Consider the following 20,573-nt stretch of genomic DNA (forward strand, 5'->3'; position numbering starts at 1 on the left):
TGATCACCATAGCAGCACCCACCTGTAGCATGCGCTCCAGCAGGTATATCTCTCTGGTCACCCCCAAAACCAATTTTTCCTTTAGCCGCCTTTCCTTCCAGTTCTCTGCTGCCAATGACTGGAACCAACTACAAAAATCTCTGAAAACACTTATCTCCCTCACTAGCTTTAAGCACCAGCTGTCAGAGCAGCTCACAGATTACTGCACCTGTACAGAGCCCATCTATAATTTAGCCCAAACAACTACCTCTCCCCATACTGTATTTATTTATTTTGCTCCTTTGCACCCCATTATTTCTATCTCTACTTTGCACATTCTTCCACTGCAAATCTACCATTCCAGTGTTTTACTTGCTATTTTGTATTTACTTCGCCACCATGGCCTTTTTTTGCCTTTACCTCCCTTATCTCACCTCATTTGCTCACATTGTATATAGACTTATTTTTTTACTGTATTATTGACTGTATGTTTGTTTTACTCCATGTGTAACTCTGTGTTGTTGTGTGTGTCAAACTGCTTTGCTTTATCTTGACCAGGTCGCAATTTTAAATGAGAACCTGTTCTCAACTTGCCTACCTGGTTAAATAAAGGTGAAATAAATAAATAAATAAATAAATAGAATCACAAGCATACCCATAACATGATGCAGCCACCACCATGCTTCTACACCTGCATTGCTTGCTGTTTGGGGTTTTAGGCTGGGTTTCTGTACAGCACGTTGAGATATCAGCTGATGTACGAAGGGCTATATAAATAAATTCGGTTTGATTTTGATTTGATGCTTGAAAATATGAAGAGTGGTACCCAGTGATGTATTGTGTTTATTTTCCCTATGAATCAGGCTTTATATTCAGGACATAAAGTAATTTTTTTTTTTGCAGTTTGAATTTTAGTGCCTTATTGCAAACACAATGCATGTTGTTGGAATATTGTTATTCTGTACAGGCTTACGCTTTTCACTCTGTCAATTAGGTTAGTATTGTGGAGAAACTACAATGTTGTTGATCCATCCTCAGTTTTCTCCTATCACAGCCATTAAACTCTGTAACTGTTTTAAAGCCACCATTGGCCTCATGGTGAAATCCTTCCTCTCCAGCAACTGAGTTAGGAAGGAAACCTGTTTCTTTGTTGTGGCTGGGTGTATTTATATACTATCCAAAGTGTAATTAATAACTTCACCATACTCAAAGGGTTAAGCACATATTTAGCACATATTTTAAATTCAAGCTGAAACACAACAAAATGTGGAAAAAGTCAAGGGGTGTGAATACTTTCTGAAGGCACTGTCATGTTGTCAAATTTTTATTCTAGATGACACATAAAAAATATGGTGGCGGGAATGGGCTTCCATAGTTTTACGTGGCTCAGTGCAGCCGGCAGCTACTCTGACAATTTCAGAATGTAACAGGCTGTAAAAACTCAATAAAACAAGTCTCAAATATAAGGAAAATGTCTATACATTTCAGCTCTTTCAAAAACATTGCTCTGCTATTACCATATATAGTGTAGTGTGTTGAGCTCAACAAGAAAATTCTATTTACACTGCCCTGCTCGGAGAAGGGCAACTTCTGGGCTAATGACGTACGAGACCTCCGAGAACCTCTTGAGAACCTCTCCAAAATGTCCCTTTGCTATCCTCAATGTGAAATGTCTTTCTTTCTCTCTCTCCTTTACCCCAGAGTGTCGTGAGGGATCATATGGGCTAAACTGCAAGGCCAGATGTAAGTGCAGCAATGGCGGCCGCTGTGACACCGAGACAGGGACCTGTGAGTGCCCACCTGGCTTCCTAGGAGCTGACTGCAGCATTGGTAAGTCTGCAGCCCACCTGGCTTCCTAGGAGCTGACTGCAGCATTGGTAAGTCTGCAGCCCACCTGGCTTCCTAGGAGCTGACTGCAGCATTGGTAAGTCTGCAGCCCACCTGGCTTCCTAGGAGCTGACTGCAGCATTGGTAAGTCTGCAGCCCACCTGGCTTCCTAGGAGCTGACTGCAGCATTGGTAAGTCTGCAGCATATCTGTCATGGGTGAAAATGAACCATCTTTGACAAGTCATCTTCTGACTATGAATCAGAGTCTTCTATGAAGAATAAAGATAAACACAGTGTTCGGCTAGGAATCGGTCTGAAGACTGTTGGGATTTGACATGATTAGACAGATGAACGCGAGGGCTCCGTCACGCCGCTTCCACTTGCTGAGTCATTCCTAATCAGTGAATACTTTAAGGAAGGAGGAGGAAGAAAAGAAACTGCACTTTTATATCATTTGAATGGTGCCTTCATGTCTTTCTTCGTACTGCCAGGTTGTCCGGCGGGGCGCTCTGGGCAGGACTGTGCCCATCTGTGTTCCTGTGGGGAGGGAGGGCAGTGCCACCCTGTGACTGGGAGGTGTATCTGTGCCCCAGGTAATATCGGGCAGTCCTGCCAGCAAGGTAATAATGACTTTTACATAACAAATAACCTTGTGTCTATGGGCCATTGAGTATGTGAAGAGCAGTTTTGGGCTCCCGGTCCGTCACTGTTTGTCATGCACCAGTAAATGTTTGAAGCAGGCTATGAACTCATCAAGAACACAGAGTCTGATTGGCAACTGGGAATCCACCACAGGAGGTTGGTGGCACCTTCACTGGGGAGGACGGGCTCGTGGTAATGGCTGGAGCGGAATGAGTGGAATGGTATCAAAAACATCAAACACCAGGAAACCATGCCATTCCATTGACTCTGTTCCAGCCATTATTATGAGCCTTCCTCCCCTCAGCATCCTACTGTGGAATCCACCCAACCAACCAACCAACCAACCAAATTAGCTTTCAATGTGTATTTAGTTCTTCTGGAGAACAGAAGCAGGGTTATTGAGTTTCCCTAACCTCGCCTTTTATCAGTAGTTCCACTGGGGTGCAAACGGGAGTTTCCATCCATTCCAGACGATGGTGTTCGTAAGCGCTCTGCTCTCCTAGTGAGCACCATACGTCTGTGAACGTGCCACTGCTTATGTTCCTGTGTTGAATGTTTACAGAGACCTATAAGTAGCTCGTTTTCCATGTTCCGTGTCGATGGCGTTGGCGAGGAAACAAATAAATAAACAGGGGAATCAAAGTGATTCGCTTATTGTTTTCCCAATCTAAATTACCCAGAGAAACATGATTATTCTTTTATATCGCTGCCAAATGAGACCACTTTGCCATCTCGCTAATTAACTGCTGCTTAAATAAACTTGTGTGTTTGTGTGTGTGTGTCGGTGTGTAGTGTGTGTGTTTAACTGTGTGGTGGGCTCACTGCTGGCTGGGTAGCTAAAGGACAGAACTACACGTAATGCTGGCCTTGGTAGTGCTGTGATGATGATGATGATGATGATGATGATGATTACTATCGAACGCCTTGCTGTTCCTCCAGCTTGTCCTAGGGGGCGCTATGGGCTGCAGTGCAGGAACACGTGTGTGTGTCGGAATGGAGCGCTGTGTGAGGCCAGGGACGGGACTTGCAGGTGTGGGCTGGGCTGGACGGGACCACGCTGTGAGACAGGTAACCTCAGGATGACATCAACACAACATCCGGATAACGTTAGTATAACGTCAGGCAGGGCAAAGGGTCAGCTGAGTTTAATTGTGTTTCAGTACTACTTTAGTTTACCTGTCTGTTCTTGAAGTTGCTTCATTTTTTTTACTCTGTGTGTTACAACATTGAAACAATGCTAGATGACCCAACAGCCATGACAAAACAATGTGTTATTTTGAATAGTAGCTACCAGCAGTCACTGTGAGCACAGTAACTTCCCATATCCCTGGCTTACAGTGTGTCTCTATGTTTATATCAGGTAATTCCACTGTTATGTGTGCAGTATCAGTTACAGGTCACAGGATGCTGCTGAGGGGAGGACGGCTCATAATAATGTCTGGAATGGAGTGAATGGAATGGCATCAAACACATGGAAATCACAAACCATTCCATTGATTCCGTTCCAGCCATTACTCTGAGCCCATCCTCCCCAATTAAGGTGCCACCAGCCGCCTGTGGTAAAAGTACAGACAGATGGAATGTTGGTTGTGATTGTTGTGTTGTTGTTACTGTATGTCTCTACCATATGTCTGTGTTTCCAGTGTGTGTCCAGGGGAAGTACGGACCAGACTGTGCACTGGATTGTCCCTGCCAGAACAACGGGACATGTGACCGCTTCACTGGCTGTTGCAGCTGCACTGCCGGACACTACGGACACTCCTGTGAACACCGTATGTTGTTGTTTTTTAAATTATGGTTAGGGAAAGGAGTTTTTCCTCACCATGTGACCTGTCCAGGTCAAACTCCTGGCCCTATATTTCTAATGAAGGAGGAGGTGGGTTGTGTTCATGTGAGCACACAATGTTTAACATTTCCAACAAAAAAGGAAAATTAGCGTCTCTTATTGTTAGTCCCTTCTTGTTTCAATCTGTTTCTAACATTTGGTGCCAAATGAACATGATTGTGATGATTGGTTACGCTCTTGTATGAGAAACTAACAACAAAACGTTTTCCTGTGTTCTCACCCTGTCCCCAGGGTGTCCCTCTGGATTCTTCGGACAGAACTGTGCCCGTGCGTGTGACTGCCGGGCGGGACAGACATGTGATCATGTGACGGGTCGGTGTGTGTGTCCGCCTGGCTACCGTGGCTCCCTGTGTCAGAGACGTGAGTACTGAATGACAGAGGGGAAGATCACACAATCTGATTCACACTCTGGTCTCATATAGAGACAGGAGGGTCAGCACTTCAGTTCTCTTTAATAACAGGAAAGCCATACGTGTGGGTATTACAAACATACTGTACATATGCATTTGTGATGGCATTTTTTTGTAGTGGGTGTGTGTGCGTGCATGTCTATGAAAACGATAGAGAGAGAGTACATACAGTATGAATACGAGCATGTGTTGGCACTTCTCTGTGAGCAGGCAGATAGGCAGGCAGACGTGGTTATTGGATGAGATACAGGTGTTTCCAGGCAGCCACAGCGGAGACAGACTGTTTAATGCATTCCTGTTGCATCTCTGTGGCCTCCTCCCTCCTGCCTCCTCCCTCCTGCCTGCTCTGGGCTCCTCAGCTCAGTGTGAGGACCTACATGCCCACTTCAGCCCCAGCAGGAGAGCACTGAGCACTGCAGAGCAGCTGCAAGACAGACAGATAGTTTACCCTCTATAATGAAGTAATAAAGACAGACCTGTGTGAGTGTGTGTGTGTGGGGGGGTGAGACACATAGTACACACAGGTGTGTGTGTGTGGGTGTCTCACTGTGTCTGTTTGTCCCAGGGTGCGAGGCTGGCAGGTTTGGGGAGGGCTGTCAGCAGTCATGTGACTGTGTTGGGGGGGCCCCCTGTCATCCAGCCATGGGACAGTGTCTCTGCCCCCCAGGGAAGACTGGACAGAGATGTGAAAAAGGTACGACCTCCTCTACACTGCAACAGCGCTCTATGTCTTGCAGTACTGGATCTTAGGTATGCCTTTAAAACTGAGAGCCTTCACCGGCTGCTACATGTTGATTTGTACTGTTTTGTGCATGTTAAATGTACAACCAGACGGAAAAAAACTCTAGACCACCTTTACTCCACACACAGAGACGCATACAAAGCTCTCCCTCACCCTCCATTTGGCAAATCTGACCATAATTCTATTCTCCAGATTCCTGCTTACAAGCAAAAATTCAAGCAGGAAGCACCAGTGACTCTGTCTATAAAAAAAGTGGTCAGGTGAAGCAGATGCTAAACTACAGATTACAGTCCAGATTACAAGCAACATCCGCACTGAGCTAAAGGGTAGAGCTGCCGCTTTTAAGGAGTGAGACTCTAACCCGGAAGCTTATAAGAAATCCCGCTATGCCCTCCGACGAACCATCAAACAGGCAAGCGTCAACACAGGACTAAGATCAAATCGTACTACACTGGCTCCGACGCTCGTCGGATGTGGCAGGGCCTGCAAACTATCTCTATTGCACTCCACACTGCCCTTTCACACCTGGATAAAAGGAACACCTATGTGAGAATGCTATTCATTGACAACAGCTCAGCGTTCAACACCATAGTGCCCTCAAAGCTCATCACTAAGCTAAGGACCTGGGACTAAATACCTCACTCTGCATCTGGATCCTGAACTTCCTGACGGGCCGCTCCCAGGTGGTAAGGATAGGTAACAACACATCCGCCACGCTGATCTTCAACACGGGGGCCCCTCAGGGGTGCGTGCTTAGTCCCCTCCTGTACTCCCTGTTTCTCATGACTGCATGGCCAGGCACGACTCCAACACCATCATTACGTTTGCCGATGACATAACGGTAGTAGGCCTGATCACCGACAACGAAGAGACAACCTATAGGGAGGAAGTCAGAGACATCAACCTCTCCCTCAATGTGAGCAAGACAAAGGAGCTGATCTTGGAGTACAGGAAAAGGAGGGCCGAACAGGCCGCCAATAACATGTACAGGGCTGAAGTGGAGCGGGTCGAGAGTTTCAAGTTCCTTGGTTTCTACATCACCAACAAACTAACATGATCCAAGCACACCAAGACAGACGTGAAGAGGGCACGACAAAACCTATTCCCCCTCTGGAGACTGAAAAGATTTGGCATGGGTCCTCAGATCCTCAAAAAGTTCTACAGCTGCACCATCGAGAGCATCCTGACTGGTTGCATCACCTCCTGGTATGGAAACTGCATGTCCTCCGACCGCAAGGCACTACAGAGGGTAGTGCGTACGGCCCAGTACATCACTGCGGACAAGCTTCCTACCATCCAGGACCTCTGTACCAGGTGGTATCAGAGGAAGACCCTAAAAATGGTCAAGACTCCAGCCACCCAAGTTATAGACTGTTCTCTCTGCTACCGCACAGCAAGCGGTACCGGAGCTCCAAGTCTAGGTCCAAGAGGCTTCTAAACAGCCTCTACCCCTAAGCCACAAGATATCTAATCCCCCCCTCTTCTACCCTGCTGCTACTCTCTGTTATTATCTATGCATGTACATATTACCTCAATTACCTCGACTAACCGATGCCCCCGCACATTGACTCTATACCGATACCCCATGTATATAGCCTCGCTATTGTTATTTTACTGCTCTTTCATTATTTCTTACTTTTTTATGTATTTTCTTAAACTGCATTGTTGGTTAAGGGCTTATAAGTAAGCATTTCACTGTAAGGTGAATACCTGTTGTATTCGGCACATGTGACAAATACAATTTGATTTGATTATATGCCTATACCTAAAAGAAAAATGACTAGTCATTTACTGTATTTAAATCTGCCAATTTATTTCTTGTGTGCTGTCTCCCTCCATCTTTTCTTCGTTGTGTCGGTCTTTCTTCTGCCATTCTTTCCACTCTTTTCTGTCATTCTTTCTCTCTCTCCGTCTCGCATGTCTGTCCGTCAGACTGTGGAAGAGATCGTTTTGGTCCGGACTGCTCCCTGCAGTGCCAGTGTTCCCATCAGGCCCAGTGTGACGCTCGTAATGGCCGCTGTCTGTGTCCTGTTATCTGGCTGGGCCCCACATGTACGGAAGGTACTGTATACACGCACAAACACACATGCATGCAAACACAAACACATGCGTACACACACACACACAGCCACACACACACGCAAACACAAATGCAAACACACACAGACTCATACAGACACACACCTCAAACACACATCGCCCTGATGAGTGAATGATACCTACCGCCCATCACAGCAGACACCAAGGACCAGAGTTGTAAAGCTGAACCAGGTTTTCATGAAATAGTGCGTTGGTAAGTGTGTTAGCCTCAGGCCTTCAGCTCTGTGTGTCTCCCTGTCTCCCTCAATAGCCGCTCCGGCCTCTGACAGTTATTTTAATCCACACCCAGAGGGGTGTCTGGCTTGAAGCTGTCTCGGTTTCCCCCACAAGCCCAGTTTACGGGAGACCGTCCAGATCGACCAGAAAACACCCTAGCTCACCAGCAACTCCCCGAACGCCAAAGAACATTTGCTTTTGATTTCTAGAAGGTGCCAAATGTATTTTTGTCTGCCTCTTCTCTCTTTTCAGGACTACTAGAAACTGCAGAGGTCCCAGCGTTGGGCTTCTCTCCCTCCCTGAAGAAGCCGTCTGGTCTTTCCCACTCGTAGCGCACTGGAGGCCCCACATCCCAAACTAGATGTCCCAAATACCCCCGCAAGATGTCTCAAACACTGAACACTCAGCAAGGTTCCCCAAATATGCAATCAGGGATCCTAGGGAGTCAAGGGAAGGCTGTGTACAGTTGGACAGATGGATAGATGGATAGAGTTATACAGCCAGAAGGTGATTCAGGTCTGGACCAGACACACAAGGTAATGTATTCTTATGTCTACACCTGTATTCTGCACATTTGGTTGAGAAATTTGGCTTTTTGGGAGCCTGCAGAAAGGTGCAGAATGCCGGTTTAGTTAGAGAGAGAGAGCAGGCTACACAAGCACCTGGAACATTAATGTGCTGCTGGTGGTGGACATTGGAAATGTCACCTGAGCTCTATTGTGCTCCCTGCCTGATTGTCTCAGGACTGGACCCATGCCCCAAGTCAACTGTTCTAGCCTGTCATTAACCACAGGTCAAACACTTCCTGTACATTCACAACGTCTCTGTCCTCACCCCAATGCGGCTTTGGGCAGCCAAGTACAGGGGTGGGCACTACGGTGCTGGAGGGGCACAGTGTGTGCAGACCATCACTATCACACATGATTAATAAAGCCCATGGTTAGGTGATTAGTGGAATCGGGTGTGTTAGAGCTGGGCTGGAACAAAAGCCTGCAGCCTCCTATTGCTTACCCGTGGCCTAGCCTCAGAGTCATTGGTCAGACTGACATGGGAGCAACAGCCATCACTCCCAAAGTGTCCACTGGTACTGTCTCTCCTTTTGACGGTACTCTGTCATACTATCATATCGTATACAGTGAGACTATTTTGTGTTGTATTTTACTGGTTTCTTTTGACAGTGTGTGCCTGATTGCTTGTCATAAAGTGTTAATATATTTAGAAATGGCTTTTAGTTGTTCGTTCGATTTGATAGGATCACTTACTGCACTGTCAGATCAGGAAAGTCACGTATCAATTCATCACTGCGGTTACTGTCTGTTACTGTAAGTGTTTCAGTTCAATGGCACTATGACCTATAGACGTCTTAGCCAAGTAATATATCAGTATATTTTCATGTAGAAGGGTTTTTAGAATATTGCAAAGCATTTGAACTGTACATCAGGATACTGCCATTCATACCACTCATAACATGTACTGTACTATGTGCCTGATGGCAGGCTTTATGTAAATGGTGCTATTTTGATACATCTTGAATTTCTATCAAATTCTCTTTTTACTACATGTGGTACATCTGTCTGTTATTTCTGTCCCTAATATCGCATCACCACATTTAGGAGAGAGGCCATTTTATTTGGGAGCAGTGTAGCATGGTATTGGGTCCTCTGCCTGGGAGCTTAGAGAAAGGCATGTCAGTGGGGTGTGGGGGTGGTATGAATGGGGGAGAGTAGCGGGGGTCTGAGACGGCCTGTCACAGAGCAGTGATGGAGGATTGGAGACCAGGGAGCACAGGCTCTCCACAGATCAGCCAGGGAGGTCAAGAGGTGAGAAATGAGCCAGACCGTTACCTAGTACGAAACCTGTCAGAAAGTGTGTGTGTGGGGGGGGGGGGCACCTGAGCATAGCAGAGGTGGAGAGGAGGAGGGGGTGGCTGGGACGTCCGTCTGTCCCCCAGGCATTTCTCAAGTGCAGTGGAGCGTCTCCAGCATCCACCGCCGGCAGGTGTCTGGACCAGGCGTGGACCAGGCAGCCTACATCGGCCGCCTCCGTCCCCGGGTGAGTGATGTGCAAGCTGGGCCGCGAGCGCAAGACCGAGCCCCTGGCTGATGGATGGGGGGCTACTCGGCCTGGACCCGTGTTGTGACAAGCAACAGATGTTCTCCAATAATGTTTATCAGCCGGGCCTTCATCTTCAGATGACACACACCTGTTTCCAGTCAAACAGCCCCACAGAGGCCATCCATCCTCCCAGACCTGGGTGGCCACAGAGGGCTCTATTCCCAGCCCTTATCCACCTCCCCATCTTTAATACCCAACCCTTTCCATCACACAGCTCCCTCCTCATCTCTAATCCACCTCTCATCCCCCAGTCCCCCCTGAGCAACCCTCCATCCCCAGTCCTAATCCCGTATTTCATCCATCCTCCTCAACCCTAATCCTATATTTTATCCACCTCTTCCTTCCCATCACTAAAGGGCTCCTTGCACATCATTGATCTACCTATCACCCCCGCCCCCACCTACAGGCCTCCATCCCCTCCCCATCTCTCACCCCTGCCCCCACCTCTACAGGCCTCCACCCCCTCCCCACCTCTCACCCCCGCCCCCACCTCTACAGGCCTCCATCCCCTCCCCACCTCTCATCCCCCAACCCACCGTACTACTACCCCTTCACTTCAGACCTACTGTAATCTCTCTGGGCTAGACAGAGGCTGTGCTGAGCTGTGCCAGGCCTGAACACAACACAGCACTGTGGTCATGGTGGGAGCAGGCAGAGTTTTCAGGGCCAAGTGAGGGTGATCAGAGCAGGAGGGGGTTGGGAGGAGGGTAGGCAGGAAACCGGCGATGAAATAGCCCGTTGCAAGGTAAGATCACATCTGGGTAATTTTTCGCTGTAATTAAGCGTACACTCCACTCTCTCGGCAAAGAGCGATTTCTATCACTTCGTTGTCTTACGTCGTGAAGATTTGTAGCCTACTTCTCTCGCTCCCTCTGTGTTCAGTCAGATCTCACGAGGGCAAGTCATTTGAACTGGAACGGACAAAGCAAGCGGCTCCGATAAAACCCCAGGGGGAAATCATTTCAACGCGTCGTCCTGCGCCATTTGTTTGGTTGTTGCGTAGGAAAATAAATGTGAAATGCCAAGCCTGCTAAAAGATGGGTATCTAGGAACTCTCCCACACTCTGACTGTTAACACCACGCAAGGGATGCAAAGGCTTCCTTTTGTTTATTCATCTGTTCTAGTCTGACAATGTGTGTAGTTTACTTGAATTATTATCACAATCAACCCACAATATCTACTCCAACAACTGAATGTTCTCACTGTTGAATCAAGATGGCCCTGTGATGATAATAAATCCTCATGTGTGAAAGTTGGGCACAATTCCGACTTAGAGATCGTGCCTTTCTTACGCACTTCTCAGTAGTTGTCTTCTTCTTCGGTGGGGTTTATCGGCGGTTGGCATCCAATTGCCGCCACTTACAGTACAGGAGATTGGGACAGAGACAGGGGGAAACTAAATGCTACCTGCCCTCTTAAAAAAGATAACAAAATATTTGAGACTATATCTAATGAAGTTCTACACAATATATTCTTTAAACTAATTTCCTGTATCCCCTTCTCCCTCATACTCTCCCACGATGATCCTCAACACTGGGGCCCCTCAGGGGTGCATGCTTAGTCCCCTCCAATGCTCCCTGTTCACCCACGACTGCATGGCCAAGCACGACTCCAACACCATCATTAGGTTTGCTGACGAAACAACAGTGGTAGGCGTGATCACCGACAACGATGAGACAGCCTATAGGGAGGAAGTCAGAGACAACAACCTCTCCCTCAATGTGAGCAAGACAAAGGAGCTGATCGTGGACTATAGGAAAAGGAGGGCGGTACAGGCCCCCATTAACATCTACGGGCTGAATTGGACCAGGTCGAGAGTTTCAAGTTCCTTGGTTTCCACATCACCAACGAACTATCATGGTCCAAACACACAAAGACAGTTGTGAAGAGGGCACAACAACACCTTTTCCCCCTCTGGAGACTGAAAAGATTTGGCATGGGTCCCCAGCTCCTCAAAAAGTTATACAGTTACACCATCGAGAGCATCCTGACCAGTTGCATCACCGTCTGGTATGGCAACTGCTCGGCATCCGAACATAAGTGCGTATGGCCCAGTACATCACTGGGGCCAAACTTCCTGACACCAAGGACCTATATACTAGGTGGTGTCAGAGGAAGGCCCTAAAAATTGTCAAAGTCTCCAGTCACCCAAGTCATAGACTGTTCTCTCTGCTACCACACTGCAAGCAGTACCCGAGCACCAAGTCTAAGACCAAAAGGCTTGTTTTTACACTGCTGCTACTCGCGGTTTATTATCTATGCATAGTCACTATACAAATTCCCTCGACTAACCTGTGCTCCCACACATTGACTCGGTACCGGTACCCCCTGTATAAAGCCTCTTGAAATGCATTGTTGGTTAAGGGCTTGTCAGTAAGCATTTCTCGATAAGGTTGTATTTGGCGCATGTGACTAATACAATTTGATTTGATTTGATAACGTTTTGACAGACAAGCTGTCTTCATCACCCTGATAACGTTTCGACAGACAAGCTGTCTTCAACACCCTGATAACGTTTTGACAGACAAGCTGCCTTCATCACCCTGATAACGTTTTGACAGACAAGCTGTCTTCATCACCCTGATAACGTTTCGACAGACAAGCTGTCTTCAACACCCTGATAACGTTTCGACAGACAAGCTGTCTTCATCAGGGTGATGTTCCACTCCGCTAGCCAGCACTTCGCCTAAATAGGTCTGCTTTTTTTTGCGAAAGAGATTTATACTTCAACTTTATACTTCAACGAAAGATCATTTCCGACGGTGTGCTTACGGTGGATTCATAAAAGATACTGAGAATAAAAAACTTGCTTATGCAGGTTCTAAGAAGCCCATTTGTAACATACGCACATGTGATCTCTAAATCTCAAATTAACTTAAAATTGACAGCACCTGAACGTGCCTTACAATCAGCAATTTCCCGTTATAGAGTGCTAGCACAAATTAGGGTTTCGTCAGGAATAGCTACGAGCCAAAAGAGAAAAGCAAACTCTTTGGAAGACGAGATCCCGGCGATGGTAGAGGAGATTGAAGACGGGCAACACATCTTATTTGGTGGACTAAATAGTGTGTTGACAAACAAAGCCAGACAGGTAGCTTGGGAGTGTGTCGCGCTGCAGTGAACGACGTGGGGCAGCAAGACAGAACTGTGGCTGATGTGAAAAAGAAATGGTTTGACAAACTGCAAGGGAAAAAAATAATAGCCCTACATAACCAGCAGGAAGATCACTTACGTCAAGTCTAGACTTTGAGTAGAGATAAGATCATTTCCATGTCAAAGTAAGGTTTTATAAATAACTACTTATACATGGTTTTCTGTGTGAAGTCATACTTAAGATCAAAATTGATCGTAAGTCTATTTTATAAATGAGGCCCCTGGAAAACTGCATCAATTAGATTAGCCTGATACTAAAAAAGGACAAAAAACCACTAAACTGCTCTTCGTTTAGACCTATCAGTTTGCTAGGAGTTGATGTTAAAATAGTCTCTAAGACACTTGATCGCAGGTTGGAGGTCCTATATCCAGACCTCATCAGGCTGGCTTTGTCAAATCCAGATTTGGATCGGACAATGTGAGACGTGCTTCGAATATCATAAACCACCTTGGCAGAATTAAAGACCCTGCACTCATGGTCTCTCTTGATGCCGAAAAGGCCTTCAATAGAGTTGAGTGGCAATTCTTGTTAGCTGTATTAGAAAAAGTTAATCTGGGTGACTCTATTCTGACCCATCAGCGTCAGTTCACACAAATGGTAAATTATCAGAAAGATCTCCTATTGGTAGGGACTGTCGTCAAGGCTGTCCTTTATCTCCTGCTCTGTTCTCGTTTGTCATAGAACCACTGGCTGAGGCAATAAGGTCTAGTAATAACACCAGGGGCATCTCAATGGGTGACGAAGGGAATAGGATTTCATCATTTGCTGATTATGTGTTTTTATACATGTCTAAACCAGAGACCTTTGTCACTGGAGTAACGGACATCATATCTGAATATGGTAACCTGTCAGGGTACAAAATTAACGTGGACAAATCCATGGCTTTACCTTTTGAATATACCCTCTACAATCAACTTAGAAATGATGTCTCTATTCCAATTGACTGAAACAGGCTTAAAATACTTGGGCATATATGTTACTCCAAATCTTAAAGACCTGTTCACTTCAAATGATATGTCTTTGCTCACAAAGATTAAACAGGACCTGGTTAACTGGTCTACCCTACAAAACTCTCTTTTTGGCATGATTAATGTCGTCAGGATGAATATCCTTCCTCGGCTATATGATCCATTCCAAAATATCCCCTGCCATCTATCTTTTTTCAGAAAATGAATGCCAATATATCTGAATATATCTGGGACAATAAGCCTAAGGATGTAGGAGGGGTCTCTTTGCCAAATCTACATTACTGGTCTGCTCAGATCAAGCACATGATTAGTTGGCGCCTAGACCGATGCCACTCACTTTGGGTTGGGATGGAATCAGTAGCATGTCATTCAAGAGCATTAGCTTCCTTACCATTTATTAATAGCTTTGAAAAAAATCCAGGCCTTATCTGACATTTTTACAGCACATAATACACTCTTAGCTTGGAAAGATAAGGAGTATTGGACTTCTGGACTGGAAAAAAAAGGGTATTGCTGAATTTACGCCTTTATTTACTCAGGACACTTTTAAATCGTTCCAACAGATAAAAGCTGAGTTTGACGTACCCAACAAAGATTTTTAAAGTACCTACAATTTAGACACTTCATAGAGGGTCAGAAGGAAGTCGATAAACTACGTTTCCAAATTACTGAAGTTGAAAAACTATTTACGAATCCTCCTGTTCGAATCCTACTGAGGTTTAATCCACAACATACATTATAATTTACTGAACAGAAGTGCCTCATCCTATGATGCGTTGAGACATGTTTGGGAGAGAGACAATGGACTTGCACTCGGTGAGGAAAAATGGTCTTCTATCTGTGAAAGGGTCTACCCCAAATGCACCTCCATAAGCAAACAATAATCATTCCATTTTTTTCATAGAACCTACTTTACACCTGTCCGCCTTCACAGACAGGATACTGGCACCTTCATGCTTTTTCACAGAATCTATATTTGCTCTACTTTGTTTGTAAATGTTGTGTTTGACCCTGACGCTGAACGTTTGTTCAATACCCTTGTTTACTTACCCAAAGAATGCATATTGTTATTTTTGCCCACACCTGAAGTACCATCTGCGAGAATGTGGCTTTCTCAAGCTTCTGCTATTCTAACCCTACTTTTTAGAAAATCTGGTCTCCATTGAGGTCCTATTTAGAAAACCTCCCATAAATGACACGTTATAATTGTGATGTTTTTATATATTTTCTGACTGCCTTTTTTGTATAGTGTTTTTCTGTATTCTAACTCCTACTTAGTCTGTGTCGTGCACTTTGTTTGGTTTCTATGTAACCTCTGTGAAATGACATTCTAACATTCTAATAAAAAGATGATTACAACAACAAAATACTCTCATGTAGATTATTTAGGCACATTTTAGGGTTAGGAAAGTATGTATGAATCATTAAAAAGAAAAACAGGTTTGGAGAGCCTTGATGTACACAATATATTGATGAATAAAAAATACAGTGGTTTGATTCATTCTGAAAGTTGTCATATTCAAGTTCCATCCATGAAATATTGGAAGGTGGAAAAAAAGTGCACAATAGAGGTTGAACAATAGTCCTATAAATCTACCCTCGTTCTGACTAATCATGGAACTGTACGAACCATACGCCAGGCTCCAGGTTTAACCTGCTACGTGTGGTCTGTTCCATAATGATTCTAATAGGCTACATGTCCTAAATTACTGTACAGCGTTAGCCTAATATGATCCAGTAATGCTAGTGGCCCTCAGGAACAACTGCACAGACGTGACAGAGGAAAGAAAGGTCAATGGAATGGAATGATGCGAAATATAAGGAAACTAACACTAAAGTGACAGTTATAAATGTATGTGGGTATTACTCATTGTGGCTAATATTGAGCATGATATAAATTGTAAAAGGAGAAAAGCCGGACATAGGCTATAATTAAAGCAACTGCAGGTTCAGCTCTACAGAAGCCTATATCTTGCGTGCCCAAATTTCACCCACGCAAATTATGGGCACACTTACAATAACGGAATAACGGCACATCTATTTATAGCCCATTTCACTGTGGAAAAGGGGCCCAATACATGTGGCTGGTTTCACATTGATCTCCAGGGATCATAAGGAAAAATGATCTAAAACAATCACTATGTGTATTTACAATCCCCTTCTCCAAACGGATTTCTCCTTTACCTAGTTCTTATCACTAGCTCTTATCGCTAGCTCTTATCCATGTATAAATGATAATGCATGGAGAATGCTGTGTATTTCTATTGGAAAAAGAAGGTAGATGCCTTTTCCTGTAGACACCTCCGCCACACCTTCATTTCGTACATCACCCTGATGAATAGCATGCAGTTTTCATGCTTAAGTTCAAGGTCAGAATAAGTATAGAGAGAGAAGTGCATAAAAAGGGAATAGCTTTCCCTTTATGTGTGCTTAACTCCGGTGGGAATTGGGGCCCTAGTGAATTGATCTCATCTAGAAACACAGTTTGGTGCACTTGTTCTATGTCCACCACTGGATGGCGCTGAGCATGGTGCAAAAAAACAAGAATTTATACGAAGAATCTTGACTCTCCCTACCTGACCATGAGACAACTGTGTGTGTGTGTGTGTATGTGTGTGTGTGTGTGTGTGAAGGGGATATCTGAATGTATTTATTCTGAATCATTGTCTCTGTCCCAGATGGCACCTTAATTCCTATAGTATGCACTTTTGAGCAGGGCTCTAGTCAAAGGTAGTGTGCCTTGTAGGGAAAAGGGTGCAATTTGGGACGCACTTAAACTGGTAGTCCTAGTCTTTTTTCCGGTATTCAACAACAAACTCAAAGTGGTTCCGCTAGCATGACTGCCCTGATTAAGACTGTCATATTAAAACCATGTGCATGGCAGTTCCCCTGGCCTGTTCCCCTGGCCTGTTCCCTTGGCTTGTTCCCCTGGCCTGTTCCCTTGGCTTGTTCCCCTGGCCTGTTCCCTTGGCTTGTTCCCCTAGCCTGTTCCCTTGGCCTGTTCCCCTAGCCCGTTCCCTTTGCCTGTTCCCTTGGCCTGTTCCCCTAGCCCGTTCCCTTTGCCTGTTCCCCTGGCCTGTTCCCCTGGCCCGTTCCCTTTGCCTGTTCCCCTGGCCTGTTCCCCTGGCCTGTTCCCCTGGCCTGTTCCCCTGGCCTGTTCTCCTGGCCTGTTCCCTTGGCCTGTTCCCTTGGCCCGTTCTCCTGGCCCGTTCTCCTGGCCTGTTCTCTTAGCCTGTTCCCTTAGCCTGTCCTCCTGGACTGTTCTCCTGGCCTGTTCCCTTGGCCTGTTCCCCTAGCCTGTTCCCCTGGCCCGTTCCCTTGGCCTTTTCCCCTGGCCTGTTCTCCTGGCCTGTTCTCCTGGCCTGTTCCCTTGGCCTGTTCCCCTAGCCTGTTCCCCTGGCCCGTTCCCTTGGCCTTTTCCCCTGGCCTGTTCTCCTGGCCTGTTCTCCTGGCCTGTTCCCTTAGCCTGTCCCCCTGGCCTGTTCCCCTGGCCTGTTCCCCTGGCCTGTTCTCCTGGCCTGTTCCCTTGGCCTCCCCTAGCCTGTTCCCTTGGCCTGTTTCCCTAGCCTGTTCCCCTAGCCTGTTCCCTTGACCTGTTTCCCTAGCCTGTTCCCCTAGCCTGTTCCCTTGGCCTGTTCCCTTGGCCTGTTCCCCTAGCCTGTTCCCTTGGCCTGTTCCCTAGGCCTGTTCCCCTAGCCTGTTCCCTTGGCCTGTTCCCCTAGCTGATTCCTCTAGCCTGTTCCCTTGGCCTGTTCCCTTGGCCTGTTCCCCTAGCCTGTTCCCTTGGCCTGTTCCCCTAGCTGATTCCTCTAGCTGGCCTGTGCTGATCCCCCATCAATAACATTAATGACCCATAGCCCCTGGGGAGAAAAACAAATAGCGCAATGAAACCACCAGGGGTGTTAAGGAGCTCGCCAGCTCTCTTTTCCCAGGGAGGAAAGGAGCTGCCTGGGTTGGCTGTCCTGTCTGTAGCCTGACCAGACTGGATGGCTGGCTTATCCCTTCACTACACAAGTACCCAGGGATGTAGGGAAACACTGGGGGTGTTGCCACTATTGAACAACCAGACAAAAACTCAGTGTGATGATTTGTTGGAGTTCCCCCCTTTTTGGCTGTTGCTTGGTGCCAACTGTAAGCAAGCACATTCCTTTCCATTCCTCCACGCCCCTTGTACTGTACACACCCATGCCTTCCTCTTCAACGATGTTTCCCCTGGCATCTGAGTCAGCAGGGGTGCCAAGTTAATCAGTATGAGAGCCAGCTGCCTCTCTCTCTCTCTCTGGGGTGTGATGTATGTTCCAGTGAACGGGCGACAGTGTGCCACACAAGGGCCCACTGGGCGGGTGGCCGTGGCAGCAGAGAGAGGAGGGAGGGGGGGATAGGCCATAATGAGTCCTGATGGATTCTGAGCCTCTGCCAGCTTCCCCATTAGCTGAGTGGCTCCCAGCCCTACTGAGGAGAGGACCGCCACAGCCCACTACTACGCCCACGCACACACACACACTTGACACGCACACACACACCCCACGGGGGCACCACACACCCCGCTTCTTTGACACACACCTCAATTAAATAAACCAGATCACATTAACTAATCCACACTGCTGTACTGTGTTACCCCTGCCTGGGTAAATGCATGCATGCACGCATGCACACGCACACACACACACACACACACACACACACACACAGTGTCCATTCGGCCCTGCCAGCCCCACTCCCACACACAGAGGTCTTTATGTGGAGCTGTGGGTTAATGGTGGTAATAACGGGTCTCAATGTGTGGATTAAGTGTGAGCCGAGGCATGGGCGACACTGGCATGTGCTAATCCACCATGATCAAATTAGCAATGCTGAGGAGCCCAACAGGGTACACTGCCAAGCCATGACCCATGCCCCCTTCACCCCCCCACCCACACACACTCAATCACATTCATACACACACTACCCTAGTTTCATTTCATAATTTGGAGTTATTTCAAGAGGGAATGCCCCCTCTTTGGTCTATGGATTTGACTCTGGTGAGGTAATAGCCTGGCTAGTATTCTTTATAATGACAAGTATCTTAGTTTAGCCTTTGAGCATGACATTGAAAACACTTAAAGAGATTCTCCTTAAGATTTGCATACCTTTTAGCTAGTAGTTCTGAAGGTAGCACTCAAGAGACAAAACAGGTCCTCGGAAATGTTGTACTGCGTCATATCTGTGCAGATATGTGCAGCACGTCATTGCTCTCATCTCTGTCTCTCTCTCTTTCTCTCTCTCTCTCTGCTCTGTGTGCATCTTGCTAGCTGTCAATCAAATGACAAAGGGCTGAAGCTCATTGGCTGTAACTCGAATTGCTAGGGGGCTGGCTCACGGGTGGGAAATGTAGGGAAAATGGCGCTGCACACGGATTTTGTGGCTATTTGAGGTAAAACAGTCATTCTGCTCATAGATTATGCATATATGAACTACACATTGACACATCCAGTTGCCAAAGTTCCAGAGCATGTCTTTAAGTTGTTACTATAATAATCTCCAGCAGAGGGCGTAGTGCAGGTTGTGTTATGACCCTGTGGTGGGGCAGGTCAGTAATGGTCCATACATACATACTGTCCCCACTGGTCCATTCAGCCTATAGGCTCCTATACTCTAGGCTATTATCACCTCCACTCCATTACGACCCTGCACCGTTCGCACAGGCTGACCTCATCAATGCTGGATGACCCACACTGACCTCATCAACACTGCCTGACCCGCCGTGACCTCATCAAAGCTGGACACCCCGGAGCTGCTCGGAGGAGAACTGACGTAACGGCGGGGCTGATCGACGAGGCCCGCTTAAAAAAACATCCCATCCATTAGGCTTATTGAGAGCCACTGTACGTGCGTTGGAGAGTCTGGGCTTGGGATAGCCACTGTCAGTCCCGCAAACACCCCCCACACACCCCACTCTAACCCCCCACTCATGACTGGACAATGGAAGTGAGTGGGGCTTCTCAGCCACAATGTCCGCCCACATATGCGAGCCGTGACAGAGGGGGTGTGGGAGGGATGAGGAGGTGCAAGGGGGTTCTGACAGGGACGCCTGCAGGATGGGAAGTCTTATTGAGCGTTTGAGCGATGAGCCAGGTCATCACATCTCCCCGCCTCATCCATCATGGCCCACAACATGGCCCCAAATAAAGAGGACACATTCCTGCCTCCGCTTCCACTACACTACCACATTCAGCTCCTCCATCCCTCTCTCCCTCAGCCTCTCTTTCTCTCTCTTTCTTTCTCTCCCTCTGTGTCTGGCTCAATCTCTCTTTCTTTCTCTCCCTCTGTGTCTGGCTCAATCTCTCTTTCCCTCTGTCTCTCTCGCTCTCTGTGCCAGGATCTGGGAAGAAAGGGGGGACCAGAGTTCAGTCTCGCGCTTGGAGGCCCTGAGAGAGCCAGGAGAAAGGGCCAGGTGTCTCTCTGACTCCCAGTTCTTATTTTAACACACTGTCTGGACATGAGGGAGGGAGGGAAGTGGAAGGGGGCAGGGAGAGAGAGTCAGAGAGAGTGGGAGAGAGAGAGAAAGAGAGAGAAAAAGCAAGAGCACACAC

The 20,573-nt window shown here is 46.9% G+C and overlaps 1 protein-coding gene across 3 annotated transcripts in view; it reads left to right on the top strand.

Annotated features, from left to right (window-relative positions):
• Positions 1 to 9,321, top strand: part of LOC110503322 (multiple epidermal growth factor-like domains protein 6) — an 89,904-nt gene extending 80,583 nt beyond the window's left edge. For all 3 annotated transcript variants that reach the window (XM_036961613.1, XM_036961615.1, XM_036961614.1), the window contains 8 exons: positions 1,681 to 1,809; positions 2,299 to 2,427; positions 3,389 to 3,517; positions 4,093 to 4,221; positions 4,527 to 4,655; positions 5,271 to 5,399; positions 7,380 to 7,508; positions 8,016 to 9,321. In XM_036961613.1, the coding sequence (XP_036817508.1) occupies positions 1,681 to 1,809; positions 2,299 to 2,427; positions 3,389 to 3,517; positions 4,093 to 4,221; positions 4,527 to 4,655; positions 5,271 to 5,399; positions 7,380 to 7,508; positions 8,016 to 8,095 (983 nt within the window). In that variant the 3' untranslated portion in view covers positions 8,096 to 9,321. The remainder of the gene's footprint in view (positions 1 to 1,680; positions 1,810 to 2,298; positions 2,428 to 3,388; positions 3,518 to 4,092; positions 4,222 to 4,526; positions 4,656 to 5,270; positions 5,400 to 7,379; positions 7,509 to 8,015) is intronic.
• Positions 9,322 to 20,573: the final 11,252 nt, after the last annotated feature.

The sequence above is a fragment of the Oncorhynchus mykiss genome, chromosome 24 (genome assembly GCF_013265735.2).
Source record: "Oncorhynchus mykiss isolate Arlee chromosome 24, USDA_OmykA_1.1, whole genome shotgun sequence".
NCBI lineage: Eukaryota > Metazoa > Chordata > Actinopteri > Salmoniformes > Salmonidae > Oncorhynchus > Oncorhynchus mykiss.